The sequence below is a fragment of the Sturnira hondurensis genome, unplaced genomic scaffold (assembly GCF_014824575.4).
Source record: "Sturnira hondurensis isolate 20B ecotype Veracruz unplaced genomic scaffold, ASM1482457v3 Scaffold0021143, whole genome shotgun sequence".
Taxonomy (NCBI): domain Eukaryota; kingdom Metazoa; phylum Chordata; class Mammalia; order Chiroptera; family Phyllostomidae; genus Sturnira; species Sturnira hondurensis.
In genome coordinates, this window is record NW_028093774.1 from 9,610,734 (window position 1) to 9,636,476 (window position 25,743).

General features: G+C 48.1%; 1 protein-coding gene across 5 annotated transcripts in view; it reads left to right on the forward strand.

Moving 5' to 3' along the window:
* FOXN3 (forkhead box N3) overlaps positions 1 to 22,935 on the forward strand; it is a 349,090-nt gene extending 326,155 nt beyond the window's left edge. For all 5 annotated transcript variants that reach the window (XM_037031360.1, XM_037031361.1, XM_037031359.1 and 2 more), the window contains 2 exons: positions 3,028 to 3,133; positions 19,247 to 22,935. In XM_037031360.1, the coding sequence (XP_036887255.1) occupies positions 3,028 to 3,133; positions 19,247 to 19,796 (656 nt within the window). In that variant the 3' untranslated portion in view covers positions 19,797 to 22,935. The remainder of the gene's footprint in view (positions 1 to 3,027; positions 3,134 to 19,246) is intronic.
* Positions 22,936 to 25,743: the final 2,808 nt, after the last annotated feature.

The following is a 25,743-nucleotide window of genomic DNA, read 5'->3' on the forward strand; positions in this document are numbered from 1 at the left end:
CGTGTTCCCCCTCAGAAAGCTTTAGTGGGTTTCTCGCGATCCGTGGGGTGAAATCCAAACGCATCTCCCTCCTGATAGAACCGTCTGCTTGAGCAGAATCAGGGTTTAGTTCCTGTGTACGGGGTGCTTTTCATTACTTCAGGCCTCGCGTTCGTTGTTCCTCTGCCTCCAGGAAGTCTTCCCAGAGACCCCTGACTGTGGGCTGGGTGTCCCCTCCTTCACACCCACAAGCTTCCTGCCTCAGCCTCACCTTCGTATACTTGCACTGCCTCTCATCCTCTTTCCGTCCCACCCACCTGGCTGGCCCTTCGCCTGGTATGTTGGCGGATACCTGTAAAAGATTGAATCCATTGGTTGATGTCCTCTGTATATGGGACGGTCGTCATTTTTGCCGGCAAGGTGTATGAGTGTGGTATGGGTTTTAAATACTTATGGATCAGGTGGTCTGCTCTGTCCAATCCGCTTGCTGCCCTTGACGGGATCCCAGTGGCAGATAACGTAGGCAGCGGCGTGAACGCCGGACTGAACGCGGTTATCTGCTGTCTGGAAGAGAGGACCGTACGTACGGCAGAGTAGTGGGAAAACCCTTTCCCTCCACCCCTGAAACCAACAGAAAACCCGCCCCTTCAGACAACGCACACACATGGTCTGGAACACCTGTCAGCGGGCCCCAGAGTTCTGGGGTTTGCGTGTCTTTCCTTGAGAATTCTTGATATTTTCTTCTCAACGTTTTATGACGGTAGTTCTTGTATTTAGACTTATGAACCAATTCTAATTAACTTTCATATATGGCATGAGGTTAGGAACAGGTTCTTTTTTTTTCCCCCCAAAAGGACTGTCAGTCATTCTAATTCTCCTTTTCCCCGTGGTGTTTCCTTGGTACTTTTGTCAAAAACCAGTTGACCACATGTGGGGGGCTCTAGGTTTTCCATCCATCCTTATGTCTGTGGGTCAGTACTTCCTGCCTGGTAGCTTTACAGGAAGTCTTGAAGCCAGATTGTGTGAATCAGGTAATATACACTTTAGAGGGTCTTTCTTACAGAGAAAGAGCAAACTTAAGATTAGCAAACATAAGAAAAGTATGCTAATCAGCTGCAATGTCATCACGTTATACCAGGTTTCATGCTTTTAAGATACTTGGTGAGCCCTGACCTGTGTAGCGCAGTGGATTGAGCACAAGCCGTGAACCAAAGGGTCGCTGGTTCAATTCCCAGTCAGGGCACATGCCTGGGTTGCTGGCCAGGTCCCCAGTGGGGCCCATGTGAGAAGCAACCACACATTGATTTTTCTCTCCCTCTTTCTTCCTCCCTTCCCCTCTCTCTAAAATAAAGAAATAAAATCTTTAAAAGAAAAAGAAGATACTTGGTGAGTGTCCTGCCTTTGGTGATCTATTATTATCTGAAATCAGGCTAATCGTAAGAGGTGGGCAGGAATTCCTGGTCTGGTTAAGCCCACTCTTACAGTTTAAATCTGGTAAGAAACAGCACTAATAATACTGACTTCAGGCACTAGTTTCAATTTTATCTCCCGCCCCCAGCTTTTGTAAAAGCTGGTCACGGGAGCCTTCTGCCAACCTGTCACCCAAGTGGCAAAAATGCTAGCAGGCACTCCAGAACGCGCCTGCAATCGCCCAACAAGTTACCCCATATCAAGAGTGGACATTCATCCTGCATGATGGAAGGTTTGGAATATTTATGCACACATTCTGTCAGAGACCTAAAATTTGTACCAGTAAAAAGTTGTATGTGTTTTTTAGAAAGTATTCATCCTATATAAGTAATATTGGCTTTAAAAGTTTAATATCCAGAGGCGTTTCCATTTTGGAATGTATGGTTTTTGATTTTTTTTTTTTTTTTTTTTTTGGTGCAGTCCTTGGAAAAGCACAGTTTATTCACCTTGTTTCTGTATGAAACCGTGCCAGGGTCTACAGGAACACAGCCAGAGCTCGGGGATGCTGAGGGTGCTGGTGGCCAAAGGGGTCTTAGCACTTGCTCAGGGAGGGAAGAAGAGATTGTGAGGGTGCACAGAGTCACTTGAGAAGAACAGAAATTAAATCCCAGGGCACCAGGTTCTCACACCTGGCTCCACAGACACGTGGAGGGGTGCTGGTAAGTGTAGTCAGAATATTTGCCTGAACCACAGGAAACTGCTTCTGGGCCAGGAGGACAAGGAAAGTCCACTACCAGGGATTCCCTGGGGTTGCCTTGTTGTGTAAATCGTCAGACAAACACAGGTGGGTGTGAAGCCACTGCGAGCTGGAAGGAAAATGGACAGGATCCGGTGGCCACTGGTGAGGATGGCTTAGGGTTGGGTGGGTTGGCTAGTGAAGGTGGAATGTTGAGGGCACCCAGGAAATTGGCTTAGGGAGAAGCTTCAGGAAGGAGCAAGTTGGGTGTCCGGAGTGGGCCTCTGGTGACCCTGAGGCACAAGCCAGAGCCTTGCTGCCCACCCTTCCAGCCTAGGGACACCACTGCGGGTGTCCTCTGGCAGTGGAGATACGGGGAGGGTAAGCCGTGCTGTGAGCGCCGAGGTGCCAAATGGCGTGTAAAGCCGGCTGTGCTTTCGTTTCTGGCTGTCTTTTCCTGTTGCTGGACGAAGGACAGGTGGAAGGATGTTCCCTACCTCTGACCGTGACCGGAGAAGCATGAGAAAGGGCTTTCATTTGGCACCTGGCTCTGTTGTCTCCGAGTTCATGAAATCTTGATAGGGTCTGACGGATGACCAAGCTTCTGTATATTCAGTCAACGCAAGAAAACAGTGTTTGAAGCGGTTGTGAGCTACTGGTCTGACCTGGCTGGCCGAACCCCCTTTCTTGAGGTGCGGTGTCTTTGCGTCTTTCTGTCTGCTCTCGGGGGCGCCGGCTCTGTCTCCGTGTGCGTGTGTCTCTGCCTCTGCTTGCTCTCTCGGCCTTTGACTCGCTCGCCGTCCTTTTTCTCTTTCTCTCTCCATCCAGTTCTTCTGGCTCAGAATGGAGGAAATCTTCACAGCGAATTCACGTGCGGTGTCTTTTTCCTTTTTCTTTTCCAGTTCCCCCAGGAGTGATACAAAACGGAGCACGGGCTCTGAGCCGAGGGCTGTTCCCCGGAGTCCGGCCACTGCCAATCACTCCCATCGGGGTGGCAGCCGCTGTGAGGTAAGGGAGGCGCGCCGGCCAGGCCTGCCCGGGGGTGGGGAAGGCATCATGTGTCCCCGGGGGCCACTTGACCGGCTGGGGAGACCTGGGCTCTGAGCAGTGAAGAGGATAAACCTGGTTTGGATGCTTGAAAATCAAAGTAATACCCAGGGACCCCAGTCTAAACGCCAGCTCCTCCTTCTCAGACCATCAAATTATCCTGGTCTCCCTGTGATGAGGAGATGAAGACAAATCACATTCAGTTTTTTGTTTGTATTTGTAATTCTGAGAAAGCAAGGTGAGGTGGGTAGAGGGAAATGGTGAGCACGTTGTTCATTAGACTCTGGACCAAGGGGCCTGGCTCTAGACGCGGCCCTGTCGCTTCTGCTGGCTTTGGGTGGATGTCTGATCTCTCCGGGCTTCAGTTCCCTCTAAGACGTTCCTCTGCCTCCTGCAAGGGGTGGCGGTGAAAATCAAATGCAAGGTCATGGTCGAAAAATGCTTTGGTACTCGGTCTGCAAATAGGAGAGGGCATTATTTCCTTGCTTCGGAGAACCAGGTCAGCCGCCAAACCAGAGAACTCTTCCTTGGGAAGGCACTTGCCTGCGTGGGTGCCTGCTCCTGTTGGCTCTGCCGCGTCTCTGCCCACCTACCCCTGTCCGCCATTGCCAGGCTGAGCTCCTAACACGTGCCTCTCTGGCATCTCAGAACCTTCCACGTCTCCCACCTCATCACCCAGACGTCCTCCCTGCCCCATCCTCCCGTCTCCTGGTGCCAAATGTGGAGCCAGTGTTTGTCCATCCTGTTCCACCAGTTTCTGCCTTTCGGAATTGCCTCCACCTTTGCGCATGGGGCAGCCACTGACACGTTCCTTCAGAGACCTTTCCCCCACATGGCCTCTGACCCAGCATCACGCCTGTTCTCTTTTCCTTGAACCTGTGCACCCAGGCCCCGGTTGTGTCCCTCTGATGAGGGACCCTGCGTGGTAGATGTTCCCCGTCTCCCTCATCCTGGGGGGTCTGCTTGCTGAGGGCAGGGCCGGGGCCTCCCTCATGGGGCGGACGCCTCATGGCATCGCACAGGCTGGGCCACCTCCCTGCACAGCCCCAGCTCCTTTTCCTCTGCACTTGTGGGTTAAGTTCTCACCCACAGGCCGCTTTGTTTTGATAGTTTTTCAGGTCCCCAGGGAAAGCGACCCAGGAAGTCCCTTCAGGTGGGTCCGTTTCCCTCACGGGAGCCAGCCTCCACTCACTCGTGTCTTTCTCCAGCAAACCAGCCACCTCTTGCCAGGATAGAAGTCACTCGATCTCCAGGGCAGATGCTGGTGTCTGGAACCTCCTAAGGAGGGGACTTGGAAGGAATTAGACTAGTAACAGAAATGATAAAACCACCTTGTATTTCTTCTAACCCGACATGCTGACACTTTCCAAAAACACACAAAAAGGGCCTTTTGGTCTCGTACCTTCCCTTGTTGTTCTTAGATCAGTGGTCCTTGGGCTCGTAAGTGGTAAGCCCTTTTCATGAAGACAGAATACCAGCACTGTTCCTCACAGTGCAAGAGAGGCACCTGGTTTTCCATTCGTGAAATCTTCTCTGCCTCACCTCTCGGTGGACCTGATGGGCTGGGAAGGCCTTGATGCCATAGACTATGTGTCTACAGGGCAACAGCATTTCCGTGAGCAGATGCGAAGCACAGACTTCCAGGTTGTCGTCTGGAGCTTCTTTGAGCGTCCTCTAGAGTAGCCGTCCCTGTGGGTCCAGCTGTCCCGGGGGATGGACATGAGAGAGCCAGGCAGGGGCGGGGGTGGGGGGGCAATCCTAATTTAAATTATTATCCTCGTGCCGTATGTTATTGCCAATTTTACCGACTAACACCCTTGAGAGGCATATTTAAAGCACAGACTTTCTATTTCTGGTGAGGAGATAACAAAGCACAACAGTGAAAGAGGGAAGCCTTGTTTGTGGTTAAAAGCAAGTTCCCACCCACCCAGTCCAGCAGAGCGCCTCGCTCCGGCCCCTTCCACAGTCGGAGACCATAGAACAGCTTTCAGGTACAGTCCGGAGACAGAAAACACAGTAGGTGATGGGTACACGCACAGGGAGACTTCAGTGTAAAGAACCACTGACCATGGAGTAGGGTGTCAACCACGGAACCGGCAGCGTAAAAGGAGAAGTCGGGGTATCGGGGCGTGAGCCTGTGCAGGAAGCCTCCCCAGGGCTGGGGGGGCAGGGAAGTGGTTGGGTGGTGGCCCCCCTGAGCGGGAACTCGGACCTCCGGGCAGGCCTCGCCCAGCTGAGGCCGGCATCTCTGTGCGCACAGCAGGGATGTTGGTTGGGAGGACCAGAGGGGTCTCTGAGGACAAGAAGGCTCCTGATGACGCACATGCTTCTGAGAGAACAGGAAGAAGTTGGGTCTCTGAGTGCGGGAAGAGCCACAGAGTAGGTTCAGCAGCTGCCATAGGAGCCAACTGCCACCGCAGGGGGAGACATCCGGGAAGGAGCATGGCCCTCCTTCCTCCTTCCACTCCCCAGTCTCTCTGGGCACCTGTCCTCCGAGACCAACAGGCAGCCAGGTGGGGCAGCAGAGATGGAGCGTGCACAGCCCCAGCCCAGCCCCTTCGTAGGAAACCCTGTGGAAGGGTGGGTTTGGGGCGGAGTGACAGCAGCTCCACGGTGGCACCACTAGCTCAAAGCCTGCCTGCCCCCGAAGGTCGAGTAGCCTGAGAGCGACCTTCCTGGGATCATAGGAGTTTGGAGCAGAATCATTTCAACCAAGTTTGCTGAAATGAGACAGGTCACTGTTGGAATAGAGCCAACCGGTTTAAGGAGGCCATCATGCATTTCCAGCTCGTGGTCCAAAGGCTGTGTCTCCCAGCCCAGTTTGATGAGGACTTGGGCAGAGATGTGTTGCAAGCTCTGTAAGGTCAGCGACCCTTAGTGTTAATACCTTTGCCCTCATTATGTCCCCAGTGCCTGGAAAATAGTAGGTACAGAGATGCTTTTAGAAAAAAGTGAACATAAACCTAGCTACAGAGCTATTTGCAGAATCAGTATGTGTGTCGTTAAGACTTGTTTGGGGGAGAAAGTCTTGCTTTGCTCCTTCACATTCGTGGCCATTGAAATGTCTTTTTAATTGAGTTAAAAAGACATTTCAGCTGACCCAAATTCAGCCAAGGTTAAGAGGAAAAGATTCTCACAGAGACTAAAACAACAGCAAATGTCCTTGGCCAGACCACGCACGGTGACCGAGGGTGCCTGGGGGTGTGCAGATGTTCACGGTGGCCGTCCCTGTCAGTCCAGCTGGGGCCAGAGGGAGGCCCAGAGAGTCATTAGCACCCACGAAGGACCGATCTACTCTGTCGTGTGACACGTTTTTTTGTGTGAGTCTAAGCGACTTCTCCTTAAGTGAAAATATTTGTCTTTCAGGGATTTTTTTTTTCCCCTCTACTGAGTGGCAAAGGCCATGTTTGTTTGTCTTAACTCCGAAGCCGTTATTGACATAGATGAAGTGTTACTTTTATTAGCTGATCATTACACAGCTTGTATTTGCTGGGTTCCTTTGCATGTAATTATGATGTGAAATCTCCTTGTAAGAGTATCTGTCAATAGTGTAATTGACTTTACGGTGTTGACTTTTTACTCAATAACCTCAGAGACTGGCCCATCCTTACATGTTGGAGACCTGCTTATTTTTAAATCTGCCTGGGTGTGGAGTGCGCAAGACACACTCTCCTCAAAATAACCACTCACATGCCCAAGGGCTGTGCCTGTGTCTCTGGCCCTTTCCCAGTGAAACTTCTTACAGAGGATACATGGACTGGGACAAACAATCAGAGCCCCAGAAGAACTGCTTCCGGCCCCCTGGGGAAACGGGAGCCCCACGTTTCTTACATTCCCGGCACTCGGGGCTGCCTCCCCGGTAGGGGCCCTGGACCCCTTGCTTTCAACAGTCAGAGGTCTTTTTGACCCCAAGTAACCAGTCAGGTGGCAGGGAAGAGTTCAATGCCCAGGCCCTGCCAAGGAATCAGAAAGAACTGTGGAAAAGGGGTTCTCTCTGGGACAACAGAGCCCAGAAATCACACACACACACGTATGGGACTCAGTTCCCTGGGTTTGTGGCCTGCTGCTTTGTGACCTTGGGCAAGTCGACCTGGAAAGATCAGTGCCTGCCTCATGGATTTGTTAAGGTGAACAGTGATGTGCCCGGCACATAGTAGGTTTATGCAGGTATTTGATAAATAGGGTGGAAGAACAACCCCATTCAGAAACAGGCAAAGATCTTGAGTAGATAGACTCTTTCTCCAAAGAAGGCATACAGAGGGTCAGTGAGTAAGCACATGAAAAAGATGCTCAACCTCATCATTAGGGAAGTGCACACCAAGCCTACAGCAAGACACCACCTCCTACCCATTAGGACGGCTCCTATCAGAAAATAGCAGGTGTTGGTGAGGCTATAGAGCAGGTGCAGCCTTCTGTGGGGAATGGTGTGAAAGTTGCTCAAAAATTAAAAGTAGAGTTACCAAATGGTCCAGCAGTTCCACTGGTGGGTATGTACCCAAAAGAATAGAAAGCAGGGTCTTCCGGAGATGTGTGTGTATCCACGTTCATAGCAGCATCACTCACGGTATCTGAAATGTGTGAGCGACCCAGGCGCCCATCAACAGGTAGATGAAGGAGCAAAATGTGGTGCGTGCACACACGTGGAATATTACTCAGCCTTAAGAAGAAAGGAAGTTCTAACATATGCTAAGTAGGGATGGACCTTGAGAACATTATGTTGAATGAAATAAGCCAGTCACAGCAGGACAAATACTGTATAAGAAGTCAGAGTCATAGACAGAGAGCAGTGGCGGTTGCCAGGGGCTGGGAGGAGAGAGAAAGTGGGGAGGGAGTGTTTTCATGGGTACAGAGTTTCCGTCTGACAAGATGCAGAGCTCTGGAGGTGGCTGGTGCTGACGGCAGCATAGTATTATGAATGACTAAAGTACAGTGAACAATGTGGAGGGCGTCGTGGACTTATCCAGCCTGCCCTCTGGAGACCTCCCCAGGTCACGTTTCTGGGCTCCTTGGGCCCGGGAGAAGGCTTAGAGCAAGCCTCTTAGGCTTCCTGCAGGACGTTTGCACATTTGTGGCAGAACCGCTGGTTTTGAGGAGCCCTGGTGGGAGGCAGGACCCCAAGTCTAAACCACAGCATGTTGTAGAATTATAACACAGGTCCCTGTAAGCACCATCCAGGGCTGTTTGATTTTATTTGAATCTCTTAGGACCTCAAGTGAAAACTTCAGTTCCCATGGAACATGAAGCAAGTCAGGAATTAATGGTCCTATTTATCATACGAAACATTCATATTTAAGTTTCTATCAAAACAGAGTCATCAGGAAAACCCCTATCAGCCTAGGATCTGCTCCTCGAGGAGATGTTTGTCACAGGTTTAAGAAGCCAGCAACCCTGGCATTCAGGTTGGGTGTGGTCCGATTATGTAACTGGAGGGAAAATTTACCCCTGAACCTTTTTGGCGTTCTACTTTGTTTTGTTTTTCGGGCCCAAGCATCTGTCAGCTTTTGTCTTCTGAAGTCATTCTTTTAAGGCAACTCTGAAACTCAGTATTAGATTATGCTGAGTGTGTGATGGGAGGAAGAGGAGGAAATACTAAAGGTGAAAGGCAACAGGAGCCCTGGCTGGTGTGGCTCAGTCGATAGAGCACGGCTTGTGAGCCAGGGGATTGCCAGTTCAATTCCCAGCTGGGGCACGTGCCTGGGTTGTGGGCCAGGTCCTCAGTGGGGGACACACACACAGGAGGCAACCACACATTGGTTTTTCTCTGTCTCCCTCTCTCCCTCCCTTCCCCTCTTTCTAAAAATAAATAAAATCCTTTGACAAAAAAAGGCAACAGGGAAAAGGAGTACCTGGAGGCCAGTGCACCTGTGCTTGAGTTCCCACTGGGCCCCTGTCTGTTCTTGTCTTCGCTTTTGGCTCCTCTGGTCCAGAAATCCAAACAATGACCAGTGAACTTACTGTGGGAAATCTGCTCCCTCTAGAGTTGCTTCTCGTGCTTTATGTCCATGACATTGGTTAAAGCCTTTGAAAGCCCTGCTGACTTTCTTTCTATTGTGTCTGAAAACCCTCGCAACTCCTGGTGGTTCTGGGATGTGCCAAGTGCAGAAGTATGGCTGGAGGAGAGTTTTAGGATGGTCTTCCTGTTCTGTGATCTGATGCAGAGAGGGGTCACACTCATCTCAGTGGTTTAGGGGGACAGTGTGCAGCTCATGGGAGAAAACTGTGCCCCCAACCCCACCCTGGAAATGACTTGTGAGGCGGAACTGATAAGGCACTCATGAATCCATCATCTGACTGAAAAATGAAAACATTACTGATAACCTTTGTCTTCCCTGAAAGGTAACCGCAGTCCCAAATTTTGTACACAGGGCAGAGCGAAAAAGGTTTACAGTTGTTAGTATGAGAAACACAAGAGTTTATCCTTCTAATAATTATTGTATTATTTTCTGTAAGAACAACCATAAACCTACTTTTGCCCACCCTGTATACTGCATCCATATTTTGCTTTGCTTGGTTTTGTGTTCTAATGTAACTGGGAAAATACACTATATGTCTTCTTTTCTAACTTGCTTTTTACTCATTACTAAGTTTGTTCTGCTGCATGTAATTATAGTTGAATCATTTTCACAGCTGTACAATATTTCATTCTGTGATTATACCACAGTGTGTGTGTGTGTGTGTGTGTGTGTGTTAAGATATTTGAATCATACCTTTGCAAATACAAACAGTACTTCTGTGGAAATTCTTTTGTACATCCCCAGTTTGATTTAGGATGCATGTCCAGGTGTAGAATTGCTGGTTGGTACAGTGTGCACACGCTCAGCTTTACAAGAAAGTGTCAGGAGCATTTACACCCCTACTGGCAGAGCGTGATGGCCCAGTCCTCTGCGTCTTCACAGCTATTTAGGACCATCACACTTTATTTCAGCCAGTCTAGTGAGTACATAATGGTATCTCATTGTGCTTCGATTTCCATTTCCCTTGTCACTAGAGATGGTGCATTTTTCCATGTATTTAGGCGGCTATTTGAATGTGGTCTTTGATGGGTTGCCTCTTTATCATTTAGCTCATTTTTCTATTGGGTTATTTCTCTTTTTCCTAATCTTCTTAGTTCATTGTATATTCTGAATATTCTGACTGTATATGTTGCAAATAACTTTTCTAAGTTTGTGGATATTTCACTCTAATAATATCTTTTGATGAACTCTTAATTTTCATGCTTAATAACCATTTTTTATGAAATCTGGTGTCAAAAAAATCCCTACTCTAAGATCATCCAGTCTTCTATAGTGTTTTTCTAAAAAAAAACTTCCAAGTTTTTCCTTTCACATTGAAGTCTATAATCCACCTGGAGTTACTTAATAATATTTTGACATTTTTTTCAGAATCCTTGCAAAATATACTGCCTAGGTAATTCTAACAATATCTTCTGTAAAGAATGGTGGGGAGTTTTCTTCCTAATTCTTATCTTTTATTTTTCCTACCCTATTGCATAGTTTAGGATCTCAGAGTAAAGTAACAATTATAGACATCTTTATATTGTTTCTTATTTTAAAAGGGGCTATGTTATTGATTCACAATTAATGAATGTTTATTAACAGCTTTTAAGGAAATATACTTTATCATAACAAATTCTATTCCTAGTGTGCTATAATATTTTATTATGAATTAAATATTAATTTCATATTTTAAAAGTTCACTTCTCTTACGATAACTGTAAGTTTTCTTTCATTGTTTTGCTGTGGTGACTTACATTATAAGTTTTACAGTTTTGAATAAACCTGCACTTCTAAATACCTGCTTATAACACATTATATTTTTTTAAATTTACTGCTGGAGTTGGTACAGTAATATTTTATGTATGAATTATGCATTTTGTTTATGACCAGTGTTTCTTCCGTGCTCTCTTTGCCTAGTTTTAGTGTCAAAGTTACATTAGTCTCATAAAATGAGTTGAGTATTTGCTCTTAGATTCTCTGAAGGACTTTATGTAAGACAGTAGTAATCTATGTCTGATCAAACTTGCCCGTAGTATGGCCTGGGGCTAATGTTTTCTTTGTGGGATGATTGTTAACTATTGGTTTAATTTTTTAATGATTACAATATGGCTTATTTTTTTAATTTCTTTTTGAATTCCTTCTGGTAGCTATAGGATTTCTGTTTCACCTAAGCTTTCAAGTATAGTCCCATAAAGTTGTGCATAGTGCTACCAGTCATTTATTTAAATATCTTCTGTAATTGCATCCTTTTTGTATTTATTTCATTTTATCATCTCTCTTTTTGTTTAATCTTGCCATAGTTTTGTTTGTTTTTCTCAAAGAGTCAACTTTTGGGTTTTATTAATTACCTATATTTTGTATCTTTTCTCTACTTCATTTCTGCTATTTTCTTTATAATTTCCTTCTTTGGATTTGTTGTTTTTTTGTCTGGATTGAATGCTTTTATTTTAAACCTTTTTTTTTTCTGTAAAAGTTTGAAGTTATCATTTATTTCAAATCACTACTGCTTAGTTATATCCTGTTAAGTTTTGATACCTTTCATTTTTATTATTGTTAGCAGATCAAAGTATCTTCTAATTTTCTTTTTTATGTTTTTGACCCATTGGTATTTTTAGAAGTGTCATTTTAAATTCTCAAACCTATGAGGAGGTGAATGTTTCTTGATTTGGTTTTTAGTTGCCTCTTCAACATTGATCCCTAACTTCAGTGCACTGTGGTGAGAAATTGATCTGGAAGATACTGCTGCTTTGGAAATTTTGGAGATGGGTGGGCTTCGTGGTCTGGTATATGTCAATTTTTATAAGTATTCTGCGTACTTCAAAATATTATGCCTTCTCCATTATTAGCACATGCTCCACACACATTTATGAGATCAAATCTTCTACATGCTAAGATTGGGGGAGGGGGACAGGCACTAGTCAATTGGATAGGAAGGATGGTGTATTCACATCTCCCATCACAGTATGGATTTGGCTGTTTCTCCTTGTAACTCTTTCTGTTTGGGGTGTTTGTATTTCCAAGCTACCTAATGGGAGAAATTCGTGTTTAGAGCTGTTTTATCTTCCTGGTAAATCGAACCTTTATGAATGTTTAATGACTCTCTTTATAGTAGTAATGATTTTTGCCCTAAAAACCTATCGTCTGTGGTTTCAATACAGCTACACCAGCGGGGAATGATAGTGTTTTCCATTCTTTTACTTTTGACCTTTGTCTGTATGTTTTAGGTTTATCTCTTGTAAAAAGCATATGGGGTTTTTATGTGTATGATCTTTACCTTCTAACAAAGATTTTTAGCCCATCTTTAATGACTTTTTAAAATTTATTTCTGCCATCTTGTTCTGCGTTTCTGTTTGTCCCTCTTTTTCCAGATTCTGTTTCTTTCTGGCATTATTTGAAATTGGTCAAGATTCTCCCAGCTCCTCAGTCCTTTGGTTTTTTTGTTTGTTTGTTTGTTTTCTTTTCCTTTCTAATGGTTGAGAAGTTGTGCATTTTGTTTCTCTTCTTCGAGTGTGGATCCTGGGTCTTCTAACATGAGTATTTTAAAATGTTTGAAGTTTGGTTAAAGACAGGCCCTTGGAATTTGTGAGCTTCTGATCTCTACCTCGCAGATGACAGGCCTGCTGCATTGGCCAGGCACTTTGGTCCTATTTCAGCTCCTGTTTCTTTCTTTTCTTTCCTCCCCATCCTTCCCTTTCCTTCCTTTGTTCCTTCCTTCCTTCATCACTGGGACATTATAATTGTTTTGTTCAGTCAATACTTGATTACATTTTCTTTGATTACCATTACTTCTTGTATCTCAAACCTCCTTTTTGGATCATTTTCCTTTTTCCTGAGGTATATTCTTAAACTTTTCCTCTAGTATCTGCAATCAGTTAAAACCCTGACTTTTTGTCTGAAAATGTATTTATTTTGCTCTATTCTTAGGGGTAGTGTTACTGGCTATACATCGTAGGGTGGCCGTTATTTTTTCCCCTCTCACACTTTGAGGATATTGTTCCACTTTTATTTGCTTCACTGCTTTATCTTAATTCGTACTCGCTGTTGGGTATGGTGTATTTTGTTTCTGTGGCTTTTCAGTATTTGCCCTTTTTTTAATGCTGTACAGTTTGACTACAACGTGTGTAGACATGGGTTTCTTTTTATTTCTTCTCCATGGGGTTTGTTGGCTTTCTGAGTCTTCTCGGTTTTTCGTTTTCAGTCTAGAACTCCAGGTAGAGTTCTGTCTTACTGTATTCCATATTGCCCAGTCTGTCTTTCACATTTTTATCCTTTTGTCTCTCTCCGCTGCATTTTATATAATATCTCCAGGTCTGTCTTCCAGTTCACTAATTTTTTCTTCCAACTCGAGTTCTTCGATTTCAGAGATTATAGTCTTCATCTTTGGAAATTCTATTTCCAAATTTTTCCCAAAATCCGTCAGCTTAGTTTTAATAATCTGTTCTGCATAATATGTTTTAATTCTTTCTTTTATTTCATTACATCTACTCTACATCTGTGTTCAGCTGTTTCAGTATTTGTAGACTTCACAGTTTAAAATCTGTAGGGGTTTTTTTTCCCCCTGTTGCCTCTCGCTGATGGTGGCTTATTTCTTTAATCTGTAATGAGTTTTGGATGATGAACCTGTGTTTCTTAACATCTCATCTGTGGGAATTCTTTAGGGCCTGGCTTTAAAGTTAGGATCTGCCGGCTATTTTCTCCTGGTGGGCACTGTGGGGCACTTCAAACTTAGCTTGTGGTCTTTTGTCCACACAACTGAATTCGGGCTCCATAGCCACAGGACTCCCCAGGCTTGTAGTTAAGAATTCTCGGGGGGCTTTTCTGGTCTCCAGCCTCATCTGGAGCCGAGGCTGTGACCGACTTGATCCGTGCCGGCTGCCTGTGAAGGGCAGTTGCGTTTCCCTGGGACCCCATCCAGGGGTCCCCATTCTGGCGCCCTAGCTCGTTACGCGATGTTTTCACTGGCATCCATTCCCGGTGGCCTGTTTGCCAGAATGCTTGCTGATTTCAGATGAGGGGCTTCTTTTTGAATATCTGCTTCAAATTAATCTGTGGGAATCCTAGTGACCTAAAATCAAGGTCCTTTTTTCAAGAGAGGGTTTGCTTCATAAAACTTCTGTTGGGAACCTGGGGACCATTCACCTCCCACTTTGAGGGGCCACGGTAATGGAGTTGCCCAAATCAACCTTCCTGCTAGTCCCTGTCACTCAGTGAAGTTGGGCTCTTATCCCACCACGAGGGTAAGCATTCGCTCCAGGGAAACCCTGGCTTTTTTGGTTGTGTGTGGCTCACATTTCAAAGTAGGTCCCTTTATTCTTTGTCACTCGTGAGTGTGAAGCTCTTTTGGTACATGTGGGCCTGTGTGTGTCTCTGAGACTCCCCTTAGTGCAGTGACCAGCAAGGACCTATGCAGCTGTACCCTTTCCGGGATCTTTCTTATGGCAGGCAGGAGGATGCCTTCCAAACGTCTTCCCTCCACCTGGCTGCAGGTGGAAGCCTCAGTCTCTTGTCTCCCCCTCCTCTCCTGCGGTGGGCAGTTGTAGACAGGACCGCTGCTCCAGCTCCAGGGCTGCAGGGACAGTCCCCTTAATCCCACCTGCTTCTTGGCACGTGTGGCCCGAGGTCAGCATTCTCTGGTAAGTCCTAGGAAGGACAACTTGGCCCTCAGTGATAGCCTTCAGGTCTAAAGCCACCGGTGCCAGAGAGGACCCTAGTGCCCAGGTAGAAGGTGGAGGCGTCGTCACGTGCCGACTGGACCATGATGCAACAAGTAAAGAACCGGTACAGCCCTGGCTGGTGTAGCTCAGTGGATTGAGCGCGGGCCTAGGAAGCAAAGGGTCGCCGGTTTGATTCCCAGTCAGGGCACATGCCTGGGTTGCAGGCCGGGTCCCCAGGAGGGGACACCTGAGAGGCAACCACACATTGATGTTTCTCTCCCACTCTTTCTCCTTCCCTTCCCCTCTCTCTCAAAAAATAAATAAATAAAATACGTATTTTTAAAAAAGAACTGGTACAGAAAGCAACAGGTCAGCCGTGTCTAATCAGGGGCTGTACCTTAACTTGTTAGTTGCAGGCATTGCTCACCCTCGGCCTGGACTAATGTGGTCTCTCACCTCTCTTTGATGAGAGAATGAATACCAGGCGTTCATTCCAAATCACTAAAATGTGGTTTCGTTGCGGCTCAGCAAAGTCAGGCGGATTTAATGTACACTAGCATGATAACTTTGAGTATTGTTACTTATAAATTCAGTTAAACTGAAAAACTGCAGGCATTTCAGATGCAGTCTGTGTTCATTCTAATGAAGGCCATTGGCGGAGGTGGTTAGAAGTTGACCTTCAGACAAGTTCAGGGTGGCTGGGTTCTCTGTCCAAGCATGGCCCCCGTAGTGACTGCCCCTGCAGGGGGAGGTTCTGACGCCAAGTCAGTGCAGCCGGCTAACACCCACGTGCACGGCGCCGCATCCTTATTAGTAACTGGAGGCGCTGGTCACTTCCTGCTGAGTTTGTGCGTGACTTATGGATTATGAGCCCATGCTAAAGTCTCAGAGAAAGTTCGTTTTTATCAGGTGAGAAAGAGATACATTTATATTTTAACTTGAACTCCCTGAAGTTACATCTGTGTATCTGTTTTCATCCAGATGTGTTGTCAGTGGGTGTCTTGGTTTCCTGTCTTCATCGCCATAAACTTTCTTCTCTAAGGGAGATGTTTCAAATTCCTGCTTGAATTTACTGCCTGGATCATCTTGGAGAACTAGCTGGGCCACCTTGGGCCAATCACGGGGCTCCCCGAGTGTGTTTGATCCAAGGTGGGGGGTTGTGGAATCGCTGTTGGCGTGCAGTGTGGGTCTAGGGGTATCAGAGACCTGCGTTGCATGGCCTTGACGCGTGGGACGCGTGGGTTGTGACAGTGACATTCCTTTCTTTTCTCCTCACTCCTTTGCTCTCCTGGTTCTCCCCCCTGCACAGGTGTTCAGGGGGGTATCAAGGTAGTGGGGTCTGTCACAGCCCATGTTACTGAAAAGTACGGATTCGGAACTGAATGGACCTATCTTTTTTTTTTTTTTAGATTTTATTTATTTACCTTTAGAGGGGACGGGAAGGAGCGAGGGAGAGAAGTATCAGTGTATGGTTGCCTCTCCTGCGCCCCCTCCTGGGAACTGGCCTGCAACCCAGGCATGTGCCCTGACTGGGAATCGAACTGCGATCCTTTGGTTTGCAGGCCCATGCTCAATCCACTGAGCTACACTAGTCAGGGCTGAATGAACTTTTCTAAAAGCCTAACATAGACCAGTGCACTTGTCCGTGTGTGGTGGGTTCACTCTGAAATTGTTTTGTGCTAATTCAGCATACTCATTACTGAATTAATTTTTAGATTTTACAATACTTACCTGAAACAACAAAGATCAAGAGAGACATTATATGAGACTTTCATTTTCACTTGCCTTCGCGACTATTAATAGCCACCTATACGATTAATGACATTAGCCAAGTTTCAAATTTGGTAACACCTCAGAGGAATCCTTCACCAATCAGCATCACATTACCCAAGACAGAGCCAAGAATCAGGAAGTCTGCAGGAAATAGGCATCTTGGAAGCCATTCTCCAGAGCCCAGGGGCAGCGTTTACAGGCAAGCCCCTGAAGAATTGCTCTCTCGGGGGGCCTTTTTGTTCTTATTGTGTGCTGCCTCCCCTATGTCTCCTAAGCTAGAACAGAGAGAAAGCAGCACCGTTCAGGGTAAGCGTGTTGTAGCAGCAAGCTATCTGTCGAGAGAGGAGACCAAGTCGGAACCCCCCCATACCCACGAGAACTGTCCTGCATGCTTGGGACTTTGCATTTTAATCACCCTGCACTGTGGACGGTGGGGGGCGGGGGTATGCTCTGAAGGTCACCAATAGACACTGCTGGGGTGCGAACTAATGTCTGCTGGTCTTGCAAGCCAGGCGCTTTCTGTAAGGACTGGGGAGGAGGTGGCGTGGCCCTGGGATCAGAGAGTACAGGACAGTCTGGGGCCCGTCTGGAGCCTTTGAAGACGTCACTGTGTAGATGCTCGCACCGCCACTGGCGGGGTTGCCCATGGTGGTCTGGAAGCATCTAGCGCAGGTTGAACTTTCATCCGCCTCTCAGGCATTTTGCTGGTGCATACCACCACCAGCTTAAATTTAGCAGAACATCAAAAAGATGGGAGGCCCCTTGACCTCACCCCCTGCTGCACCGGTTACAGCAGGGGCTCTCCTCCCCTTTCGCCTGCCACCCGGACTGCTGCAGTCAGGGTCTTGCTGAGCCTCGGGGCCCCCAGGGGTGGCAGGAGAGAAGGGGAAAGGGGCTCACGACTGTATCTCATTGGTGGACCTGACCCCGCAGCCTTTCCCACCGCCCCTATCCTTAGGAAGTGCCCGATAGGGCACGCTGGTGGGGATCCAGTCATCTTCCCGTGCTCTCTGCCTTCGTCCCCTCTGCTGCTGCCTTCTTTCTGCCGTGTGTCCCTGCTGGGCCTGGCACGGTGCTGGCCGCTGGGGACACCTCAGTGACTGCACCCTGACTTACGGACCTAATACCGTAACAGGGAGCACAGACGTGGACCAGGTCATCACACGATGATAGTGGGAACTTCTGTCCTCGGAGGACTTAGACTTAGGGTTGCGTAGGAAGGAAAAGTGTGCTGTGTCGCCCAGATCGCCTAGAAATGTATCACCAACAGGTGAATGAGCTTACAAAAAACAGGTGGGCACAGTGCGGGAGTGCGTCTCCTCCCTGCCCCAGACCTTCCCCGCCCCAGACCTTCCCCCTCACGTGCCCCTTCTGAAGCCATGTCTGGCACAGACCTCTTGCTTGTGCCCTCCTCTGCCCCGTCCAGCTACATGTAACCCTCCCCTACTGAGAGGATCCATCCCTCTGCTCGCCGACCCCCCTTGAGCACCTACAGGCCGCCAGGCACCATCAGAATCACAGAATCCCGACGGAACCAGTGGCTGCCCCAAGGAACGTTCAGTCGCTCCAGGACTGAGACGGGTCACAGTCCTCACTCTCTGGGCAGGTGCTGGTCCACACGCCTGCAGGCACTCACTCATGTTCTCAGCCCAGTGACCCCATGCCATGGGTGTAACTGCCGCCCCCGCTTAGCTCCTAGGGACTCACACAGGAGGTCAGTGTGTCACTAGACGTAAAGAAATCATCGGAGACGTGATGGGTGCTGTCGGGCCCTGATGGGGATGGAGAGCAGGGGACCGAGGCAGGGAAAGCAGCCCGGAGAGTCAGACTGTGGTTCCAACCCCAGCTCCGCTACTTCATAGCCATGTGGCTCCAAAGAAGCCACTGAACATCTCCAGATCCTTCTTCCAGCCTCTGGAAGACAAAGCTGCTCACACCTGGTCTGCAGAGCCGAGCGCAGTCCCTTGGGCAGACTCTGCACGGCACCATGCCGGTGCTCCCCACTCTGTGGTGTCCCCGGGACCTGTTTCTGGGACCGTCAGCGACTCTGTGACAGTGTCTGTGTCTGACCCCGCCTCAGGTGCCTCCCCCAGGACCCTCCCTGAGGCCGTGCGTGTATGCGGGGTGTTCAGTGAGTATCTGCACAACGAAGGCGTGAGGGGGGTTGCAGGAGTGAAGGGCTGCCACCACCGCCTGGCAGGTGACCCCTTACCCTCAACACCGGATTCCACCTTCTGACGACAGGTTCTTTGTGGAGCAGGAGAGCGGGCGTTCCCTCTGAGGGGCCTGGCCACCGTGGCCTGGCGGTGGCTCCTCCCTGGCGTTGGTGGGCACATGGAAGCCGGCACAGCTTGATTTTGATGGTTTAATCTGACAGGCTGTGCGTCCACCACAGTCACTTCGGAGGAGTGTTGTTTTGACGTCTCAGCCGCACACATTGAAAGGAAATGACTGTGGCAACAAGACAGGGGTGTCGGGATTTAGGAACCTGTTTTCCAAGCAGGTGGCCCTGCCGGTCGCTGTTGTCACGCTGCTGGATCGCACATCAGGGGACCTGATGCGTGAACAGGGGGGGCTGTGGGTGACCCATCGCGGCGTCTAATCCATGTCCTCTCTGTCTCCCATCCCTCCCCGCCGTCCCCACCCCGCAGGAACGGCCTCGCCAGCTGCAGGACGCGGACTGAGAGCGAGCCGTCGTGCGGCTCCCCGGTGGTCAGTGGGGACCCCAAGGAGGACCACAACTACAGCAGCGCCAAGTCCTCCAACGCCCGGAGCGCCTCGCCCGCCAGCGACTCGGTCTCCACCTCCTCGGCCGACGACCACTACGAGTTCACCGCCAAGGGGAGCCAGGAGGGCAGCGAGGGCAGCGAGGGGGGCTTCCAGAGCCACGAGAGCCACAGCGACACGGAGGAGGATGACCGGAAACGCAGCCCGAAGGAGGCCAAGGATGCCCTGGGGGACAGCGGCTACGCGTCCCAGCACAAGAAGCGCCAGCACTTCGCCAAGGCCAGGAGGGTCCCCAGCGACACGCTGCCCCTCAAAAAGAGACGCACGGAAAAGCCCCCCGAGAGCGATGACGAGGAGATGAAGGAGGCGGCTGGGTCGCTCCTGCACTTGGCAGGGATTCGGTCCTGTTTGAATAACATCACCAATCGGACAGCAAAGGGGCAGAAAGAGCAAAAGGAAACCACAAAAAATTAAAAACAAGTCACTGATTTGTTTTGAACTTAAGGCCATTTGGTTTCAGCATGTCAGGAGATTTCTAATGATTTGTGGCAATATCAGCAATTTCTTTTATTTTTTCCTTTTTTTTTTGGTTTGTTTTTCTTTCTTTTCTTTCCTTTTTTTTTAATTCACCCCCTCCTTTGTTTTGTACCCTTGAGAATTTTATTTTTAAAGGAGATTGAAGCCATAGAACTCATATTGACATTCAGCTGTTTTACAAAAGCTTTTCATTATCTGAAGATAAAACCGAAAAAGCCAAAATGACCATTGCTTCCTCCAGCGTGTCAGAAACACGAGGCTGAATCGCAGGGATGTCAGGAAAATGCCGCAGAATACCCACATTTGGCACCTAGAAGGCCGGTGTGCAAAGTCTTCATGGCTCAGGCCCAGCCATTAGGTTTAAATGGTCAGGATGTCCGCCCAGTCGGGCTCCACTGAGTGAATGTGCAGGAGGCCACGGGGGAGAAGGAAGGCCCCGCCCACCCAGGAGCAGACCCGAGCTGGTGGCACTGCACAGTGTACTGTGCCACGAAAGCCCTGGGCATTGCCCCTCGGCACTCGGGGGCAGGGGGCACCTGTCCTCTGTGCTTCTTAATCGTCACGCCTCCTAACATCCTACGAGGTGGACACTGGACCATTTACGTCCACTGGGTGTCAGTGACTGAGCAAAAGAAAGGAGGTCAATATGTAGTGATATTCCTAATCACCGAATTCTGTTCTATGTTAAATTAGGAGAATGTTCCACAAGCCATAAGCCTGTAGGTCGGCCCTGCACACACGCACACATGCGTGAGAGAGAGAAAACGTGCAGCAAACAGGCTGTGTTTTCTTAACTGCCCAAGTGAAAATCAAGTCCAAAAAATTACAATAGCTGTTGAGCAAGGAAATGATGGTACCTAATCTTTTTCTGTCTGTCAAAACTGTTTGATCTAAGAGAAAGCAAACAAGCAAAGAGCTACAGAACCTGCCATTAGTATTGTGGTATATTTTTAAAAGATGAAAGGCACATTGATGGACAAAAAAAAAGGAAAACATGGCAAAAAAAGCCAACTCCTATACTGCCCTCAAAATGGAGTTTGCAAATAATGTCAGTCAGGATTCATTTTTGTAAAAATCCGTGATTTCCACATTCAGCCAGTGTAGCCAGCAGAAATTTCTGATCCACAATGCATGGATTCCTTCTAAAAGAAAAAAGAAAAAAAATCACAAAAACACAAACTTTTTTTATTCAAAAATAAAGTTCTTGTAAGGTAAATAATGTATTTAGCATGAAGCATGAATTATTTTCATATAAATATAGAAAATAGAGAAAAGGCTATGCCTCTAATTTTTAAGCCCTTAGGCTTAGAGGTTCTTTGGGTTTTCTTCTTTTTCGTTTTTGTTTTCTTTAGTTTTGTTTTTGTTTTTGTTTTTTTTTCCCAATTGTTTTGTTTTGGTTTTTTGAAGCAGGTGTTTAAGGTTTAACCTTCTTCAGGGACAAACTGACTGTTGGGGAACTCACTCTGCAATATAAAAATGTCTTCGTGTTCCGGGAGGGCCTGCCTTGTCTGCGCGTCAGCCCCGACCCCTCTGGTTCTCTGTGGAGAAGTGTGTCCTTTCTCTCTGTCTGGACATGTTTATCACGACGCAATAATTCGAGGGCAAACTTGGCAGTGAGTCTGTATGATGGGGTCAAGAGAATTAGGGGACGCTGACTTGAGAAAACCATCACCACCATTCAGTCCCAGGAAAAAGGCAGTGAATAATTATGCAAATTCGCCAGGAGAAGGGAAACACGCTAATGGGCCTTATTGGATGAGGGTGTGAGGTAGGGAGCACGTGAAGGAGGAGGTGACGCGGGCGTGGGAAGGACCGGCCCCGCAGCCTTCTGTGACACCAGCGTGGTGGGGAGGGGTCGGCCATCTCTACGGCCTCTGCGCACGGACCCACCTGCAGCTCAGCCCACCTAGAGTGTGAGAGCGGAATTTAGACCACAGGACAGTGTCATGCAGCCCAGAAACTCCTGTGATCTTTGCCTGACAGCAAGGGGGAGATGCAAAGAGAAATCTCTAGAAGGATGTGATTTTTCCACCCACACGGAAAGGAATTGTATTGTTAAAACAAACAAAAACACCCACTACTGTGGCTCAGGATACGATGGTGAGGGAGAGGGATGGAAGTGGGGTGATGACTTATTTTAGAAACGGAACGTGTAGGCCCACGAGCTGGCAGCAGGCGCTGGCGGCACCTCCATCCCCGTGACAGTGGACGCGCACCGGGGCTCATCTCCCTCTGGGCTGCAGATGGGAGGCCCTGACGGAAATCAGCACCTGCACAGCCAGTCACAGTTGTTACCTGAACTCTTCCAACTCGTTTGTTCAGGGGGTGGGTGGGGACACGAAGTGCCCTGTTCCCTCCACCTCACCAGATGTCTGCTGCCCCCAAAGCCATCCACAGCTCTGGAACCTGAGGGACACTGATTTGTGTTGTCACCTGATCAAGCCCAGGAGACCCCACCCCCACCCCTGAGATAAAGTTGGGACTTCCCTCTGAAAGGCAGAGTAAAAACATTGGGGCCTGTTTCTGGCAGGGGGCTTCTTCCATTAAGACCCCCACAGTGGGCTGTCTCCCCTCATTTCGTTTTTCTAAAGGAGCAAAGGCCTCTTTTAGAAAATAATAAAATGCAATGTGTGTGATTTACTTTTCTGATCTCTTTGAGAAATAGATAACTATCTTATAAAGTGTGTTCTTAACTCCAGAACCACTGTTTTTGCATAAATACCTCATTGGGCAGCTTTCTAAGTGTTATTTCCCCTGAGCCCCCCTCGGCCCCTTCCCAGGGACCCGGGGGAGACCTACAGGGGAAACTTTAGTGAGGGTACTTTTTTCTATTTTTCTTCTGTTTTTGGAGGCATACACATTATGCATAACCAAAACAATGGCTCAATTGTGTTTAACTTTGTATTTTGATTGTTGAGAAAATATCCATGTGTATGTGGCCGTTTGTGGTGAACTCATTGCAGAACGGGTTGTCCGTGCCCTCACCAAGCCAAGGGGCAGGCGGCACCCTCTCCTACCCCCTCCTCCAAGAGCAGTAGAGAATTTAAGCACAAGCCTATTTGTGAAAGAATATTTTGTTCAAGTGTAATCCACTCTAGTCTTGGAATTCCTTCCCAAGCGTCAGGTGTTCTTTTAGCTTCCGAACTAGCCTATGTATCCATTAGTCTGACAGGTCGCCTGAGCACGCCGTTCAGGGGCGTTAGGGGGGTTGCTTTCACTTCTCCTGCAGGGGGAGGTGGCGTTTCATGTGTCATTCCAGTATCTCATACTCACGTGGGGCGGGGGGGAGGGGGAACCGGGGAACTATAGCAATATTTAAAGATGCTTTGGAAAACAGCCGTGAACACATCAGCACCGTGGCATCTACCATTGCTCGCTGTCGGCCCTTGGACACATTTAAGAGAAAGAGACCGCAGCGCTTTTTTCTTAAATGACATACACGTAGACAGTTACTTTTATGCTACTACAGTTGTCTTTAATCTCTCTCTAGTGCTATGTGGAAAGGGTTTGTTTGCATCGTAGATTTTTTTCCCAGCCTTATAATGTACCCTAAGCTCCTACTTTTCCTCCCCCTCTCCAATCAGTCAGTATCCTTCCAAGAGTTCTCTGGTAAAGCTGTCTATCTGGACCGGAAACAAGCCACACCCACATTTGGAGGGTGGTTGGAGACAGCCCGTGGCAGGTTTCAGTCTTGTGTGGGGCTGAGTTCGGAAGAAGGCAAGTGTCCGAGGCCTTTCCCGAGAACTGGCTGCTTGTAGGCGCACTCAGCGTGGGCGCGGCAGTGACCACCATGGGACATTCTAGAAGAGGCCACTCCCTTGCACGGTGTTCCTGCCTGAGGGATGGCGTCAGGCTGTGGGTTCTGTAGCATGAACACCACCCAGGTGGTCTTTGTGCCCAGCTCCGTCCTGGGACACACCAGGGCTGCTCAGCGCCAAGCTCTGCACCCCACACCGTGAGCGCGGGGGCCTGGCTTGTCCCAGAAGGGCCCTTGGAGAAGGAATCAGAGCTGCGTACACGGGAGGGGTTTCCACAGGGGACTGTTTTCGATTCGACGCGACTTCCCTTTCCCTTGAGAATTCAGGTTGGGAGTCCTTCCTGTCTGGCGGATCACAGCTGCCCAGGTGTTGCGATTTATTTTTCCGTTTCCGTAGAAAAGTGGTTTATTTTTTTTTCTTTCATCTTCAGGATTTTTGCCACCAAAAGAACACATTTGAACTCTGTGTCCCCTCTCGATTGTGACTTACCAGTGTGGACAGTTAAATCCCTAGTGTCATAGGTCCCGGCCCTCCAGTACTATATCAAACACTGTTATGCACATAATGCAGCACTGTGATCTAATTTAAATAATACTTTTTTATTATTTATACTACTATATATAATATACATCAACACTTTTGCTATATAACCTAAGTGGATAACCCTCTCTTAGTTACCTGCCAAACTTGGGACTTTGGTTTATATTGCAGTTAACACAGTTACAAAGTCGTAATGGTGTCTTTCCCCTCCCCCCCCCCTTGTAATGGAATGTGTAAATCAAAATATATACATTGTGTGGTGTTCCTGTCTCTGGAGTTTCACGAGGATTTACACATGGCATTCAGTGTTCTGTATAGACCCCCCTGCCTTTGTGGCTCCATCTGTTAACCCCTCTCCCTTTAAGAGAGCGCCCGCGCTGGTGGGGACCCCTTGTTCTCTCTCCCTCACTGGTCGTTCTTGAATCAAGCACAGACTCCTCGGCTCTGTTGCTTCATCATGAAAAACGCGTGTGACCTTGCCATTCTTCCACAGTTCCGCGAACAAGTGCTAGCTTCACTGACCAAAAACTAAGGAAGGACAATGCGATTTTTAAAACAATCCATCTTCTCACAGCCGAAACCGACGTGTCTATGGTGCTGTGCCCTGCTGTCTGTCGGACTTCCGAAATCAGACCTAGGTGAAAGATCACTTCTGACCTAACTGTGATGTGCTCACAAGTCCCCTTCCCGTGCATTCTTGTCAGCGTCGAGATCAAGACTATTTATTTGGGATATATAGACCACAGTGTTTTCCACTGTGTTTCATTTGCAAACGTGGAGGACGACCTTCCCTGCTTTTGCAAATAATTAATATTCCATATTGGATTCTCAAAGACTTCGATATGGTGAACCTATCAAACCTAGAAATTGTATTTCATCCTTTCATTACTGTGGCCTGAGTTCCCCACACCCTCCCTCCCCCTGCCCACCCCCCCCACCCACCATTTTCAGATGAAAATTAGCACCGTTCAAGTTCCGTCCACATTCAGCCTCCCCCGAGCACGTGCGTTGAGGCCATCCAGGCTCATCCCCGATTCCGTAACCAGTTTCCTGTCCCGTCACTCACACTCACTACGTATACACTGCCGCGGTGAAAAACGGGGAGGCTGAGGTAGCCGTGTGTGTCTGGGAAGCATTGTACACTTGGACCTTCTTAATCCTCCGATTCTGTAACACTTCTGAGTTGTTTTTGTTAGATGGCACAGTAACAGTGATAAAGCAATCAGAAGACCAAGAGGTTTACTGTCGATGCTTGGGGTCGCCTGGCCTTTGCCGGCCAATAGACCTACATGGCCAAATTAATTTACTGGAGTAATCATTTTTTTCAAAAGCCAATTTTCTTTCCTGTACTTTCTGTATGAAACTGCCAATATCACGAATGGAAAGGGAGAGCCGGAAAGGAGAAGGAAAGTGATGTTCAGTGGCGTCCACGGTGTGGAGCAGTGTGGAGGGAGGCACGATCTGCCGAACGTAGGGACCTGACGGTGTTGCTTTGGAGGTATCCATACTTGCATTTTGCATTCTTCACATGTAATCATATTGCCAAAGACAAACTTTCATCATTTATTGTAAATAACACTTTCCCC